The following is a 14,098-nucleotide window of genomic DNA, read 5'->3' as shown; positions in this document are numbered from 1 at the left end:
ATAACGAACAATTGGTTTCCCGCAGCCAATGTTTTGTTTTTATTTGGGAAAAATGGAAATATTTGGGTAAAGCCACTTGCTTGTAGCTGCTGAGAGGGGACTTTCATGTACTGCTGAATACCATGACACTGAGGATTGAAAACCAATCAACTTGTCGCAAATATGTCCCGCAAAGTATAGGGGCAATTTTCTGTTGAAAGGCAATGGTAGAATTGTTGGTGGTGGGGTTGTGGGCTTGGGTTCATGGATGCTAAGCACTTTTCCATGTTCAGTGTGACAATCAATCCAATTTGTAGCATTTGTGTCCCAAGCTTCAAAAGTTCTCCATAAAAGGATCATCAAATTGACTGCTTATTAACCTTTCCCACATTTCTACTGCAACTTGGTGAGTCCCAAAAAGTTCTTTTTTAATATAGGGTGTCCCGGACCATCTTGCGTGTATCTCGGACTTATCTATTCAGCCCCTTCCAAAGTCCTTTCGCACGCTTATGCATGGGGTGAGATGGCCTCAAAGAGTAGCTCACAAGAATAACCGAACCTAAGTTAAAGTGAGAAACCAGTGAGAACGCAGTATCTTCATGCGCATGACTGCATTAATATGCATAACAGAGTCAATTGCAATTCTGCTAACTTTACTTCTGTTCTCCGGCTACAGGATGGATGACAAGGAAGAAGGTGTGGAAGGAAGAGAAGAGGCAGCTGCTCCACTGTCAACAAGAAACTGCGATATATCATCGTACCCCATGGCTCTAGCCAAGTACAGAGGCGTCGCACCCTTCTTGCTACTGGCATTCACATTCGCTCCCCTGTTGACCAGCACTTCGACCATCTCCGCATGTCCGCCTTCCACGGCCAAGTGGAGCGGCGTGTGCCCTTCGTGGTCCCGGCATTCAAGCTCAGCAGAGCCCAACTCGACGAGCATCATCACTGCATCCTTGTGCCCTTTGAATGCGGCGACGTGGAGAGCCGTAAGACCGTACTGGTCTCGGAAGCTGACACTTGCATCCCGATCTAGCAGCGACTCAAGGTGGTTTAGGTCGCCGCGCCTGGCCGCTTCTAGCACTGCTTCCCCGCGTTCGAGTATGTTGACCACTTCTGTCTGCATGGTAGTGCATTGCTTTTGTGAGAGATTGATAGAATTTTCATACCAACTACTAGTACTTAACAAAAATAAAAAACATAATCAGTTACATGTGGAGTGTTCATGGGGATAATCCGACATTTAAATGATATGAAAGCAAGATGAGAATTGTTGATCTGGGTTTTCTTTCATATAACCTTGTATATAGGGTAGGCCTATACCCTCCTACAAAAGTGTGTGTAGTCAACATATTTAGAAGTGGAGCCCAAGTACTTCTACAATAGTGTGGGGTCAATATATTTGGAAGTGGAGGCCACACACTTTTGTGAGATAGAGAAGCAACAGTATTGCTCTTTGAGCACCAAATAATTTATACTATACACAACCGGAGTCAAATTGGATTGTTGTGATGATGTGGAAGCTTCAAGATGTGTTGGCCGGAATTGGGTTGCTTTGTCCAACTTTGCGGGTCTCAAATTAATCATAAATCAAGTTCGAGTAACTCGTAAAATTTTTACAAGCTTCACATTTTAGAGTTTTGGAAACTAGCATTATGCCGTTTTTTGAGAAGAGCTTGCTTAATTTTTGTTACATCTTAATAGCGTGCCACTGAAACATATACTTAAAAGTTGAAACGAATTATGCTTCACATTTGGTATGATGAAAGTATACTAATCATTTTTTTTCTTTAGGGTTGCATATAGTAGACATATTTGATTTTATGTAAGTCACTCATTCATTTACGTGAAAATGAAACATAATCAATTGTGGTAACAATATCAGTAAATTTACTAGTTTGGACTATTTGAATTTTTTGTTGGTTCTTCTCGAATCTATTTAAATAATCGGCATTGTTCACTTTTCAAAGCTAGTTGAAAATTATAATCTTTTTTTACTAGAAAAAAATCACTTTGCTTTGAATTGATTTTCTATCCATATTCGCCATTTTAAAAATCTTGAACAATTCAGATAAATCCAAATCGGGTTGAAAAAATTCCACGACCCGACCCGACCCACAAAAACCAAGAGTTGTGCACTTTGCTTACATGTCCCTTATCTCGAGCAACATGAATCGCTGAGCGGCCACGATCCATCGAACCGACTGTGGGGTCCGCACCCAACTCAACCAGCACCTCCACCATCCGACGGTCCCCATTCGCAGCTGCTCTGTACAACGCCGTCCGACCGTCCTTGCTCGCCGCGTTCACGTCCGCACCTACACCCGCCAACACCCTAGCACACCTCTCGTGGCCCTTGCTCGCCGCCAAATGCAACGGCGTCCGTCCCTCCTTGTCCCTGCAATCCAACAACGGCCCCCGTTCTTCGCTCGCCCTAACCAAACTCGAAACCTCCTCCGTCCGGCCGAACGCCGCCGCCACGTGCAAATCCGTCCAGCCCTTCGACGCCCATCTGGTTTCGCCGACGTCGCCCGACCTCGCACCTGCGCCGTCGGCCTTCAAACCGTCTTCAACCAGTAGACTAACCACATCGTCGGGGTTTTCTAACTCGGCCGCGGCTCGGAGGAGTGACTCGGCCTCCCGAGTCGGGAACTCGGCCACGATGCCTCTCTGACGCTTGATTATCTTCCTGACGGCGTCGACGTCTCCGGCGGCCACCGCGTGGCGGAGGAGGAAGGGGCCCACGAAGGCGACCTTGAGCTTGATGTCGTGGGTGAACTCGGGGTGAGTCGACTCGGTGGGGGCGAGTCCGGTCCTGACGAGGAAGCGGTCGAAGGGGGAGCGAGGAAAGGTTGCGGGGAGTTGGGATTGGGGCTTGAGGACGACTTGGAAGGTGGCGTGGGATAAGGGTTGGATGAGTCCACTCGGTGGGTTGACCAGGAACTTGTTAGGGGATGAGGTTTGGACCTTGAAGGCTACTGGGGCGGTGGCGACGAGTGACCTCAGGCGCACGTTTGCCCGGCATTTGGTTCCCAATACGAAGTCTATTTTCACCTCTTGCTCTGATGCTTCCACCAGTCTCTCCATGAGAGAGAGAGAGAGAGTGAGAGAGAGAGAGAGGAGGAAATTATAGCTCAATTAGAGTGGAAGATGAGTATAGACATCGACGAATGGACGTATATTCTCTGGCTGGAGAGGGACCATGTGGTGAACACGTGATTCTGGGTGCAAACAAATTTTGTACTTGGACAGATACGGTGATTGAATCGTCGGGTTTTGTTTTGTTTTGTTTTGTTTTGATTAATTAGTAAAATGTTTGTTTCTGCTTGTTTGATCGTACAATATCTGAATTAATTGCCAGTTATTTTTTTGTAATTTCTTTCCTGATCCGCTGGAATTGGTTAATCCATTGAATTTCCATCAACTCCAGTTCTTCTGCAATTAATCTCTCTCTCTCTCTCTCTCTCTCTCTCTCTCTCTCTCTCTCTCTCTCTCTCGTCCTCGTGTGCAAAACCTGTAAATTCAATCGCAATTTCTGTTTCCAATCACTGTCGATCGATTGAGTGGGAGGCTAACCATTGGAGATGCTTGGCTCCCTCCTGCTGAGGTGGAATACTTACCCAGAAAAGTAGACGGTTGATTTCTTTTCCAACCTAATCGTCAGTGACACTGACACCACTTCTTATTTAGAAAACAGGAACAAGTTTTTCTCGAATATTTTTTTTTTTGGCCAAAGTATCAGTTGCAGAATTTCTCCGAAGGAGCTTTCGCCAACTTCACCAAATACCAACGCCATTGACTTCTGCCCCCCATCTCGTGGATCAAATAATAATAACCGCCAACTGCACATCTTCCCGGTTCCTTTAAAAATATTTATGTCGTGGATAACTACGTACGTTTTAGGGTTTAGCCAAACAGTGGACTTGTAATCACTCCTTTGACTCTGTCCACGTTAACGCTCCACTCACACGAGAGAGAGAGAGAGAGAGAGAGAGAGAGAGAGAGAGAGAGCCTTTGTCGAAAGGTCGCCGCCGCCGATCTTGCACTTTTTGGCGCAATGCTTCTTTTGAATCAGACTGTGGATTATTCTATACAAGCCAGTGTATGTTTCACTTACTTTTCTGGCGGCGTACACGCGGTTTCAGAACTTGGTCTAAACAAGTAGGCCAATACGCGAAGGCATTGGCGGTTTGTACATAATTTACTGGTTTGTTCAGGACTTGGTTGGTTTGACGGGTTCGAAATGTTTCGGCCTCGTGGTGTTATCGATTGATCTGCGAGTCGAAGAAGAAGTATACAACTAGTTTGTTGAGTTGAAGTTTTTGCTGTTAGTCAGTCGAAATGGTCGAAATTCGGGGATTCAGAGACGCGATTTTGATGGTGCTGGCATTGTTGCTGTATCAGAATTCGAGTTTGTGTCGGTCTCTCAACGATGAAGGTATGAGCTTTTTGTGGTTTAATCAACTTTCAGATCATTTTGGTTCTGTTTGGTTTCTCAGAAATTACAGGAAACTATAAGAACTTTAAAGGACTAGACTTTAGGCTCCATTCAGTTGTTGAAAGGAAAGGAAAGGAAAACGATCAAAAAAATGTGTCCTGCATTTTTTGACTCTGCAAGTTTACTGGAAACTAGGAAAACAATGCATTTTCTTGTCAAATGATGAGAAGTTAGGTTTCCTATTCCTTCCTTTCCTTTACTTCAACTCACTTATCCTTGGAATAAGTTTTCTGCGTTGACGAGTGAACGGAGCTAGAGTTTCCCGTTATCTGAAATTTGTTTACCTCTGCCAAGAGGAGGTTAATGGAGGTTCAGAGAGGATGTGATTTTTGGTGGATTCTATCATTTCTGTGCAGGTTTAGCGCTGTTGAGATTTAAGGAGAGAGTGGTGAGTGATCCATTTGGGGCTCTTTCAAATTGGAATGTTGAGGTTGGAGTAATTGATCCGTGTTCATGGTTCGGGGTGGAGTGTTCGGATGGAAAAGTAGTAGCTTTGTAAGTAATTCTCCTGTAAAATTGCTGTTCGCGTATTGAAAGATAACTGTTCACCTTTCTTGTGCTCCTATGTTGCAATTCACTTGTTCCTGGATAATACAAAAGCCATGTCGACTTTTGAAATGCAGTTTCCATTCCGGTACCATCCCACGCCCACATGTCTTCATGTCATGTTGACATGGGTGGTTCGGGCAAACTGGCGGATCCATGTAACATAGTTTGTTTTTATTGAAATGACCGTGTAAGTTTGTAACATAGCTTGTTACTACTTGGTCTCACATGAACAGAACTCGATCTGAAAGCCGTGTTTCTTGCGAATACTTGGACAGAGAAACACAAAACGTTAAATGTGAAGTAGTTTAAACGGAGTTCTGTATCCTTTAAAAAAACCATGGAACTCTGTAGGAATAAACAGGACCTGTACTCCACTTTGTCCTATGGCATTCATAAAAGAGGGGCCTTATTATTTATGTGTTTTTGATAAACCCGTTAATCTGAGAAAAATATACCAGTATCCAGTCGTCTTATGTAGCTCTTGGTTTTATGTGGTATTAATGCCAGAAATGCCGATAAAAAATTAGCAAACATAAAGCTGTGAATTTTAATCTTCAATGCCAATGTGGGGTATGGAAGCTATAGGTTGAAATGCCGTGACTAAAACAAATTTACAGTTTTTTACCCCTTCGTTATGATAAGTTTCGGTTTTAATAGGTGATGATGATTTTTATCAACCTAAGCTTTGAGTGATTTGCAGAAACTTGGAAGATTTATGTCTTGGAGGAACACTAGCAGTTGCTCTTGGAAACCTGGTCCGCGTAAAGTTGATGTGAGCATAAACGAATTTGTTGCCTAGTCCTAACAAATTATTATTAGTATTTTAGTTTGTCTTAGGACTGGAAGTCCTTTTATCTTGCCATCTTATACGACTTTGTTTTCTTACTCCTTTGCAGTTTGTTACGTAACAACTCCTTCTACGGAACCATTCCCAACAAGATTGGAGCGCTGAAGGAGTTAGAGGTACTAGACCTAGGATACAATAACTTCAGTGGCCCACTCCCGCCTGACCTTGGCAATAATTTGGCAATTCTGTAAGCTGAAATTAACAAGTGAACTCAGTTTCATTGAGCACGTCGTTTCTAGTCTGCTCATGTTGACTAAATTTCTTAACATGTTGCAGCCTACTGGACAACAATGACCTTTTCTGTAACATGTCCCCTGAAATTTTGGAGTTTAAAACGATTTCTGAAGTTCAAGTAGATGAGAAACAGCTATCTAAAGGAGCACAAAGATCGTCTTGCAAGGAAGGATCTTTCTCTCGGTATGTCTGTTCTGGGATTTCAAATTCATTTCTTATGGGATATGTAGTGCTTCATCATGTTAGACGCTGGGAAATTTTGTGCAAAATCACAATGCAAACTGGGAATGAATCAGAAGAAAATTTTAAATTCCCAATCCATGTGCCTCCAAAAATTATGGCTTTACATTCCATATCATTTTTTGTTTTGAAAATACACGATCTGAACATAATTTTCATTTTTCATGTCCTCTTCCATTATGGGCTTAGTGCTTACATAGTATTGACGCCTGATCTCATTAAACTGCTGGTCAACTTTGTGAGATCGACTTTTATTTTTACAGGAACGTTGCCCTAACTGAGGATGCAATTCATCGTAGACTGGTAGAGTCATTTCCTCCTAAATTTCCAGCAACAGGAGATGAACTACTACCTCCTTTTCAAGATCCTTCTGCATCAACGCCACCTTCATCAGAGTCCCCAGTACCTTCCCCTACCCCGTCTCCTTCCCCTGATTCCGATGCTTCTCCGCCTTCACCTGCAGAAAGCTCCAGCGTACAAGCCAAAAGATCAGACCATCATCAAACTCTAATATTGTGTGTGGCCATAGGGGGTCCTGTGTTGCTTTGTGCATTTGTCATCGGTATATTATTTTGTCAACGCAAAAATATCGCTGCTGTAAGACCCCGGACCACAGGATTAAGTGGACAGCTACAGAAAGCATTTGTAACTGGTAATTTTTGTTTCTCAAAGAGTTGACAATTTTGTGTTTTTTATCTTCCAAGGATGTCTACCAGGTTAACCCTGATTCTTAATGGTGGACCGGGACCCGTTTATCACTACCATGTCAGAAAGCGGATCTGTCAATATTTTATATAAGCAAGTTACTTTGAGAATACTTTATCGTTTTTATATGGGTCTGTGTGCTAATCCTTGCCTAGCTCCACCTGTGTCCCCGTATATCTAAGATTTTAAATCTGGTGCAACAACTGATCATCCTTATTTAATTAGCATTCTGAGTTTTCTTTCAGGTGTGCCGAAACTCAAAAGATCAGAGCTTGAGACAGCTTGTGAAGATTTCAGCAATGTGATTGGTTCTTCATCAATTGGAACGGTTTACAAAGGGACGTTATCTAGTGGGGTTGAAATAGCTGTTGCTTCAGTTGTGGTGGAATCTGCCAAGGATTGGTCACATAAGCTAGAGACCCAGTTCCGGAACAAGGTAGACTGCATATTGACCAGTTTAACAGTATCATAGTTTCTTTTAGTTGCAAAGTCCCTGAATGTAGTATTGTGATGGTTGCAGATTGACGCGTTATTGAAAGTGAACCACAAGAATTTTGTGAATCTTCTTGGGTACTGTGAGGAAGATGAGCCTTTCAGTAGAATGTTGGTTTTTGAATATGCATCCAACGGGACACTCTTTGAGCATTTACATAGTGAGTATCTAACTATTTGCTTCTTTTGTTATGCTTCTTATAAGTCGTAGACGCACGCTGCTAAAGCAGAAAAATGGATGCCAGTTATAAGTTCTGTTGCTGAACATGTTGGGTATGAGCAAAGTTTCATGACTTACCACTTGATGTTCCAGAAGGCCTTAGATTAATACCATTCTTATAAATTTATTCATGTTCCCTCCTCGTGATATTGATCATAAATGCTTGTGGTAAATTATTTCGGTGTTGACAATGCTGTATTGTTCATATGCCACTGCCACTGAAAACAATTTGACTCTTTTTCAGCTTCCCAGCTGGCTGTTAACCTCCGTAAAAGTAATGCAAAGAAACAAATAGGTTACACTTGTCTTTCTCCCTGTAACTATCTCATAACGATTTTCCTATCTGTCGGGAAATATTAATTTTGCAGTCAACCTGCATATGAGAATTTTCCTATTGCCGGGTGTGCTCTGACGAGGTAATGCTGAAACAAACACCGGACAAGAACTAAAGTGGAGCTCTTCTGAACGTTTCTGTTTTCCCTTTTGTCATTGTCAAACACAGAAAGTTGTTTGGCAAACTGTTTCTGACTCAAATCTATTTTTCTGGAAGCATTCCGCTTCCAGGTAACACCAAACAGATGTCGTGAAAACTGTATGTTGTGAAAATGATGAATGGGTTTGAACTTTTTGTTTTCATTCATGAAAACACGCAAAATGAAAACGGACAATGAAACTGAAGAAAAGAAAAACACTTGAAAAATTGAAGATTGCCATGCTGTCATGTTTTCTAATTTTGCTGTGTCATTTGACAACTGATTTCTGTTCCTTGTTCCTTTCCATCTACGTTTCCTACCAACCTCGCAGAGGTGATGCATCAGATCTCTAACCCAGTTTTTCCTGCAGTAAAAGAAGCAGAACACTTAGAATGGACTTTGCGGATGAGGATCACAATGGGAATCGCATACTACCTCGAGCACGTGCACCAACTGACCCCACCCATGGTCCACAAAAACCTCAACTCTTCTTCTATCCATCTGACTGAAGATTATGCAGCCAAGGTCTCAGATTTCGGTTTCTTGAGCGAACTACGAACAACTGAGATGGAATCCACTCCAGAAAGTGACATGTACAGCTTTGGTGTTATTTTGTTTGAAATGGTAACCGGTAGGCTGCCTTACTCAGTGGACAGTGGATCACTTGAGGATTGGGCATCGGACTATCTGAGAGGGGACCAGCCTATTAGAGAAATGGTGGACCCTACTCTAAAATCGTTCAACCCGGAGCAGGTTGAACAAATTGGTGAAGTGATTAGGTCTTGTGTGCATCATGACCCGAAACAAAGACCGCAAATGAGAGAAGTCACCACCAGATTGAGAGAGATAACAGGAATACAACCAGATGGGGCTGTCCCTAAACTCTCTCCTCTTTGGTGGGCAGAACTTGAGATTATAGCTACAGACGCAAGCTAATTGCTGAAGTTCGGCTTTTAATGGTGGGACGTTTCTTTTTCCCTGGGAGAGAGGAACAATAGGAAGTGTCAGGTGAGTTGTGACTTCCTTGTTCTCTAGTTTAGGGCATAGGACTTGTACATAACAGGAAAGGGTGTGATGAAGCAGCTGAAGCTTATCTGTATTTTGTTTTTCTTTTCCTTGTTTGGTACAATGGTTTCTAGGATGGAGAATCAAAGGTTAGTTGTGAATGAATGGCAGTTAGCTTTTCACAATTTTATCGTGAATTTTTTGCTTTCTTTAATGACTTTTTCTTTTTAATGTTTCCCGCCTCTCAGGTACAATGAAAACGCGTTGTAAATTGGACCTTTTGAATGTGTATCATTTTCATCTATTTTGTTTACAAGGAATAGGATTCTCATTTCTGTTTCTTTTCTCACCAAAATGCCTTTTTTTCTCTCACCAAAACGCCTTCATCCAAACGAGCTGTAGAATTGCCAAGAGACACTGTTGGAAATGGGATTACAGACATGGAAAAGGTCTTGTTAGATATGGAAAAGGTCTTGTTAGATAGGTGGGGACTAGATTAGCAGGCAATTAGACTGAGAAAATGTTTAGAAGTGGAATGATTTTGAGTTTATTGCTGTGGGATACTGTTGTCCTCTACCTCAAGAATTACTGGGCAGTTGAAAAATCCCACGGGTAGGTTTCGAGACAATCTAATTAATTAGGGAAAAGTCTTCAATACACACCCTTTTAAGGTGTGTACCATATGCAACTATTGTATGGTTCATATTGTGCCACCTCATAAAAAAATTACTTGTAGGACCGATCATTCATAACATTTTATTTCGTATCGTAACTTTTATACTAAAAATTCGTAACTTTTCATCATATGATTCGTAACTTTTGATTAATACATTCATAACATTTTGGAAATCATAACATTTTAGTGTATTTCAATGAGGGTGCATATGATACACACCCAAATAAAAAGGTGTGTATTATAGCACTTTCAATATGTTAGTTAGTAGTAATATTTTTTAGGTTGCATGTATAAAAGTAAGACGGTGGTTGCGTACATATACATAATATCCTCTTCTTCAGACCTCGCAAATAAAAATATATACCCATAAAATATTTTATTTTATAATTAATATGAAGATACACGTGTTTCAGGTCCTTGCTTGACACAAATTCTGTGTTCGTCACTACATATGTTTTTTTTTATAAGCAAATTTTTTTATTAATCTGTAAATTCAAAAATTACAAAGATTAAAAGGACAATGATAAATGACAATTACTTAATCTTCACAGTTACCTAAGACCCAAGGGTTAGTCAAGGACCAACCAAATCCTAAAACCGCCATTGCATACGTTACATGTACTCTCAATTATCTTCATCATTGCCTACACCCTATTATTGACAAATAAGTTAAAGAGAGATGAATTTTTTTTCTTTTTAATGATATTATCATCACATTGGATTGTCAATAATTATCTTTAACATAATTTACAAATACACGTCATTGATATGTATAAGATCTTCGCCTGTCCAAATTACCATTATTCTCAACAAATATCTTTAGATAACTTCGTTACATTTTTTACTTTTCATTTCTTTTGACTGTACTATTTTTGTTGATTAGCACTGTTCATTTTCTCCATGAGCAATACATATAACCCATAACTAAGAATCAAACATCCAATGCAAAAACCTTCCATGATTATGTATATCCAAGAAGTACAGCGCAAGTATATCACCATACAACCTTTTGGGGAAAGCACAGGCAAAAACCGTAAAATGGATAGCATAAACAATAATTTTATAAGGGGCCCTTGCAACACAAGATATAGTCCCAATTACCTACATCTGCTACATTCTACCACGCGCCATATCAAAATTCCAAGGGTCAGTTGGCTCTCTTGAGAAATTCCATTCATCCATAAATTTTATTAGAATTTACCAAAGGAATAGGATCATAAGTTTTAAGGGAATTAACCAAAGAATAGAATAACTCTTGAATAAAAGGAATCACACCATATAAACATGAGACAAAATGTATTCTATTAGCCATTGTGACTGTGGTTCTCCAAGTATATATATAAGAGTTCTCTGCATAGAAATCTCAAAGCTTCTATTCGTGGGTGATTTCATTGATTCCAACTGTGTTCTTCACACCATCTATTGGCCCCCTAAGCCATGTTCATCACTTGCTCAGCAGTTTGTCTAACAAACAGGAAATTTTCATTGTAATCAAGCTTCTAATCAAAGCATAGTTCTTGTGAAGTAATTCTACATTAGGGAAAAATTATATAGTACTGAAACCTACTAAAATGCCTTATAATTGCCACGACACTATATTAAGTCATTTTGATGGAAGATTCTATATAGAACATATAATGGCTGACGGGCCATGTTCATACCTGGTGGATAATTCTATCTGGCACTCGGCTCTTTCCATTGTTGGGCCTCATCCTTAGAATCAGCTGCCTTGTCACAGGCCTTGTTCGCTGTACTTTGGGCAGTCTGCACCCACTCCTAAGTCTTGGCTTGGCCAAGGAAAACACACACATACATACATAATCACTTTAGTAATCAGAGGCTGAAACAGTCAATGAAATTCATAAACCACCAACCTAGTGAATACTAACGTTGGCCTGAACCTGGGTTTGGCCTGCCTTATTGTAATATTGGTAACCAAAATAGCATTTTTTTGCATGAAAATACAAGCATGCACTGCCTCAACGATGACTCAAGGCAAAACGTTGTAGATAGAATACTGGTTGAGATTACCAAAAGGAAAGCAACGTTAGTGTTGGAAACATATACATCCTATTACAATTTCTAGCCAAACAAAAACAAAAGTGCATAAGCCAAAATGTTCTTCGGGATCATACCTAATAGGGTAATATGTTAAGTCTAACTTATACAACACTTCCTATCATATGCAGCTTGTAGTTAGGCCTTGAAAAGTTAAAGCCCATGAGTTGTTGACATTAGACGGTATATATGCTTCAACACAAGTTAAGCTTTAAAAAACGGGAGTTTATTTTTTATTTTTTTCTCCTGTTGGTTCTTCGTTGACATGGTAATTGCATGTGGTGAGTCAAGATCAACCTCATAAGTGATTTTCAATGTGCCTAGTGTTTCTCCAAAATGCACCAGAAATGTCAGTTTGGTGTTCTCTTAAAGTGATGATGGAGAATGAAGTACTTCAGTCAAGTTAGAATATGGAGGAGGTTCATCAGCACATTTTTCATGGACTCGGACCACGTTGAATTTGCACTGGGATATTCAACCAAACCAATAATTGCATGTTTTCACATACAAAACAAATGCAGTATCATGAGTAGTCATTTGACTCATTTTCTGTGATTCTTTCAATGCCAAATTTTCTTAATTGAAAATATGAAGTTGTCATACACTTTGACTGATGGTAAAAGTAATAAAAGCAATGGATTGTATTTAACTTGCATCAACTGTGTTCTTTAACAAATGTGCGGCGGATATGTGGAACAACTTTTGAGCATGATCCCCAAAAAATCATCACAAAAAAATACACAAAAAGCAGCATAACATTTTTTTCTAATTGAGCAAGAGTCCGTGACTATCAATCCTAACATCCCCAAATCAAGTGTTCGATGTTTGTAGAGTTCAATTTACCGCAACAAATACTCCTTTACTTCTCATAAATTTCCCTGCACTTTTCACATCCACTAATCGAAATCTACACCTACGTAGGAAATCAAAATTTAACGAACAATCCATTCGGTTAGTAAGGAAATTTCAGCAGATCTAAAGTAACAGATGTCAATAGCAAGGAAAATTTACGATAGCCAAGGTTTTGAACCAAACTGTACAACCGAAATCATCTTAGAAAACTTACTTGAACTGTAGACCTAAATGTATAGATCTCAAACAGAATCAGGTCTGTGCTAAACACCTGCAAAGAAATCGTAAAGCAGTAAAAGAGTCAGAGAGAAAGAGGGAGATGATGCGAGATCAGCAAGAGATAAGGAGAACCTACGCAAGCGAGTTACTTACCCGCATGGCGTAGCTATGTTTGTGGCCGGAGATTTGGACAGATCTGGAATAGAGTCGCCTCTGGAAATCAAGACCGCTTATCGGTGATATCCGCGATGATGGTGAGATTCCCCATCGAAATCGGTGTACTCGGCAATGATCACCATCCCTGGAGGCACAGAGCTGTAGAAACTGCTGGTCCATTTCTTCTTTGATTTTAGAGAGAGAGGAGGGTGGCTGTGGGAGTCGCAAAGAAAAGTAGCCGGAGAGAGAGAGAGAAGGAAAGGGAGAAGAGGGTATTACGTGAGGAGAGCCTCTTCTCGCACCCCCCCTGACACACCCCCTCCCCCCGGCCCCACCACCTTTCCCCTCTTTGCCCCTCCTCCCCTCCTTTTTCGATTTTTTTTCTTTTTACTTTGATTAGTTTTTTTTTTGTTTTTTAAAAGTAAATAATTACTGTTTTTTTTTTACTTTTACTAATTTTTTTATACTTTTAAAATACTTTAATTACCGGTTTAGTTTTTTTTTAACTTTTACTAGTTTTTTTTCTTTTCAAAGACTTTAATTACTGTTTTTGTTTTTTTTTTAACTTTTAACTTTTAGTATTTTTTTTGTTTTACTTTTACTAGTTTTTTGTTTTACTGAATGTGTGGTTGTAATTGAAGATAAAAACAAAATTTAAATGAGTGTTTATAGTTGAAGATAAAAAGAAATCTGAACAAGTGGTTAGAAATAAAATAGATAAAAGATATAAATAAAAACAAAATTAATGAATTCAATAACATAAAAGAATTATAAAATTTTAATAAGAGTAAAATTTCAATAACATAAAAAAATTTATTCACGTATATAATATTAAATAATTTGAAAATACATATAAAGAGTAAAAAAATAAGTGTTCCGATTTTTAATTCATTTG

General features: G+C 39.8%; 3 protein-coding genes across 7 annotated transcripts; 1 reads left to right on the top strand and 2 right to left on the bottom strand.

Moving 5' to 3' along the window:
- Positions 1-31: 31 nt before the first annotated feature.
- LOC131320581 (protein VAPYRIN-like) lies at positions 32-3,726 on the bottom strand. The gene is made up of 2 exons (XM_058351317.1): positions 2,128-3,726; positions 32-1,099 (listed from the first exon to the last, which is right to left on the bottom strand). The coding sequence occupies exons 1-2, from the start codon at positions 3,064-3,066 to the stop codon at positions 650-652; spliced, it is 1,389 nt and encodes a 462-aa protein (XP_058207300.1). The 5' UTR covers positions 3,067-3,726; the 3' UTR covers positions 32-649.
- A 146-nt stretch (positions 3,727-3,872) lies between these two features.
- On the top strand, positions 3,873-9,427 carry LOC131320578 (probable inactive receptor-like protein kinase At3g56050). Its single transcript, XM_058351313.1, has 9 exons — positions 3,873-4,417; positions 4,834-4,972; positions 5,727-5,798; positions 5,923-6,060; positions 6,150-6,290; positions 6,611-6,999; positions 7,298-7,488; positions 7,573-7,705; positions 8,608-9,427. The coding sequence occupies exons 1-9, from the start codon at positions 4,321-4,323 to the stop codon at positions 9,171-9,173; spliced, it is 1,866 nt and encodes a 621-aa protein (XP_058207296.1). The 5' UTR covers positions 3,873-4,320; the 3' UTR covers positions 9,174-9,427.
- Positions 7,712-13,487, bottom strand: LOC131320585 (uncharacterized). 5 transcript variants are annotated; one of them, XR_009198302.1, is made up of 4 exons: positions 13,201-13,449; positions 13,043-13,099; positions 11,808-12,889; positions 11,079-11,705 (listed from the first exon to the last, which is right to left on the bottom strand). XR_009198302.1 is itself a non-coding variant. In XM_058351323.1 (3 exons), the coding sequence occupies exons 2-3, from the start codon at positions 11,615-11,617 to the stop codon at positions 8,133-8,135; spliced, it is 507 nt and encodes a 168-aa protein (XP_058207306.1). In that variant the 5' UTR covers positions 11,618-13,099; positions 13,201-13,487; the 3' UTR covers positions 7,712-8,132. The 5 variants fall into 5 exon arrangements, 2 of the variants coding, with proteins under 2 accessions (XP_058207306.1, XP_058207307.1); XR_009198300.1 differs by having other exon boundaries at positions 11,079-11,382; positions 11,580-11,935; XM_058351323.1 differs by adding an exon at positions 7,712-8,601 and having other exon boundaries at positions 11,580-13,099; positions 13,201-13,487.
- Between the last annotated feature and the right edge of the window lie 611 nt (positions 13,488-14,098).

Source organism: Rhododendron vialii, chromosome 3a (genome assembly GCF_030253575.1).
Source record: "Rhododendron vialii isolate Sample 1 chromosome 3a, ASM3025357v1".
NCBI lineage: Eukaryota > Viridiplantae > Streptophyta > Magnoliopsida > Ericales > Ericaceae > Rhododendron > Rhododendron vialii.
This window is presented reverse-complemented; position numbering and strand designations above follow the sequence as displayed.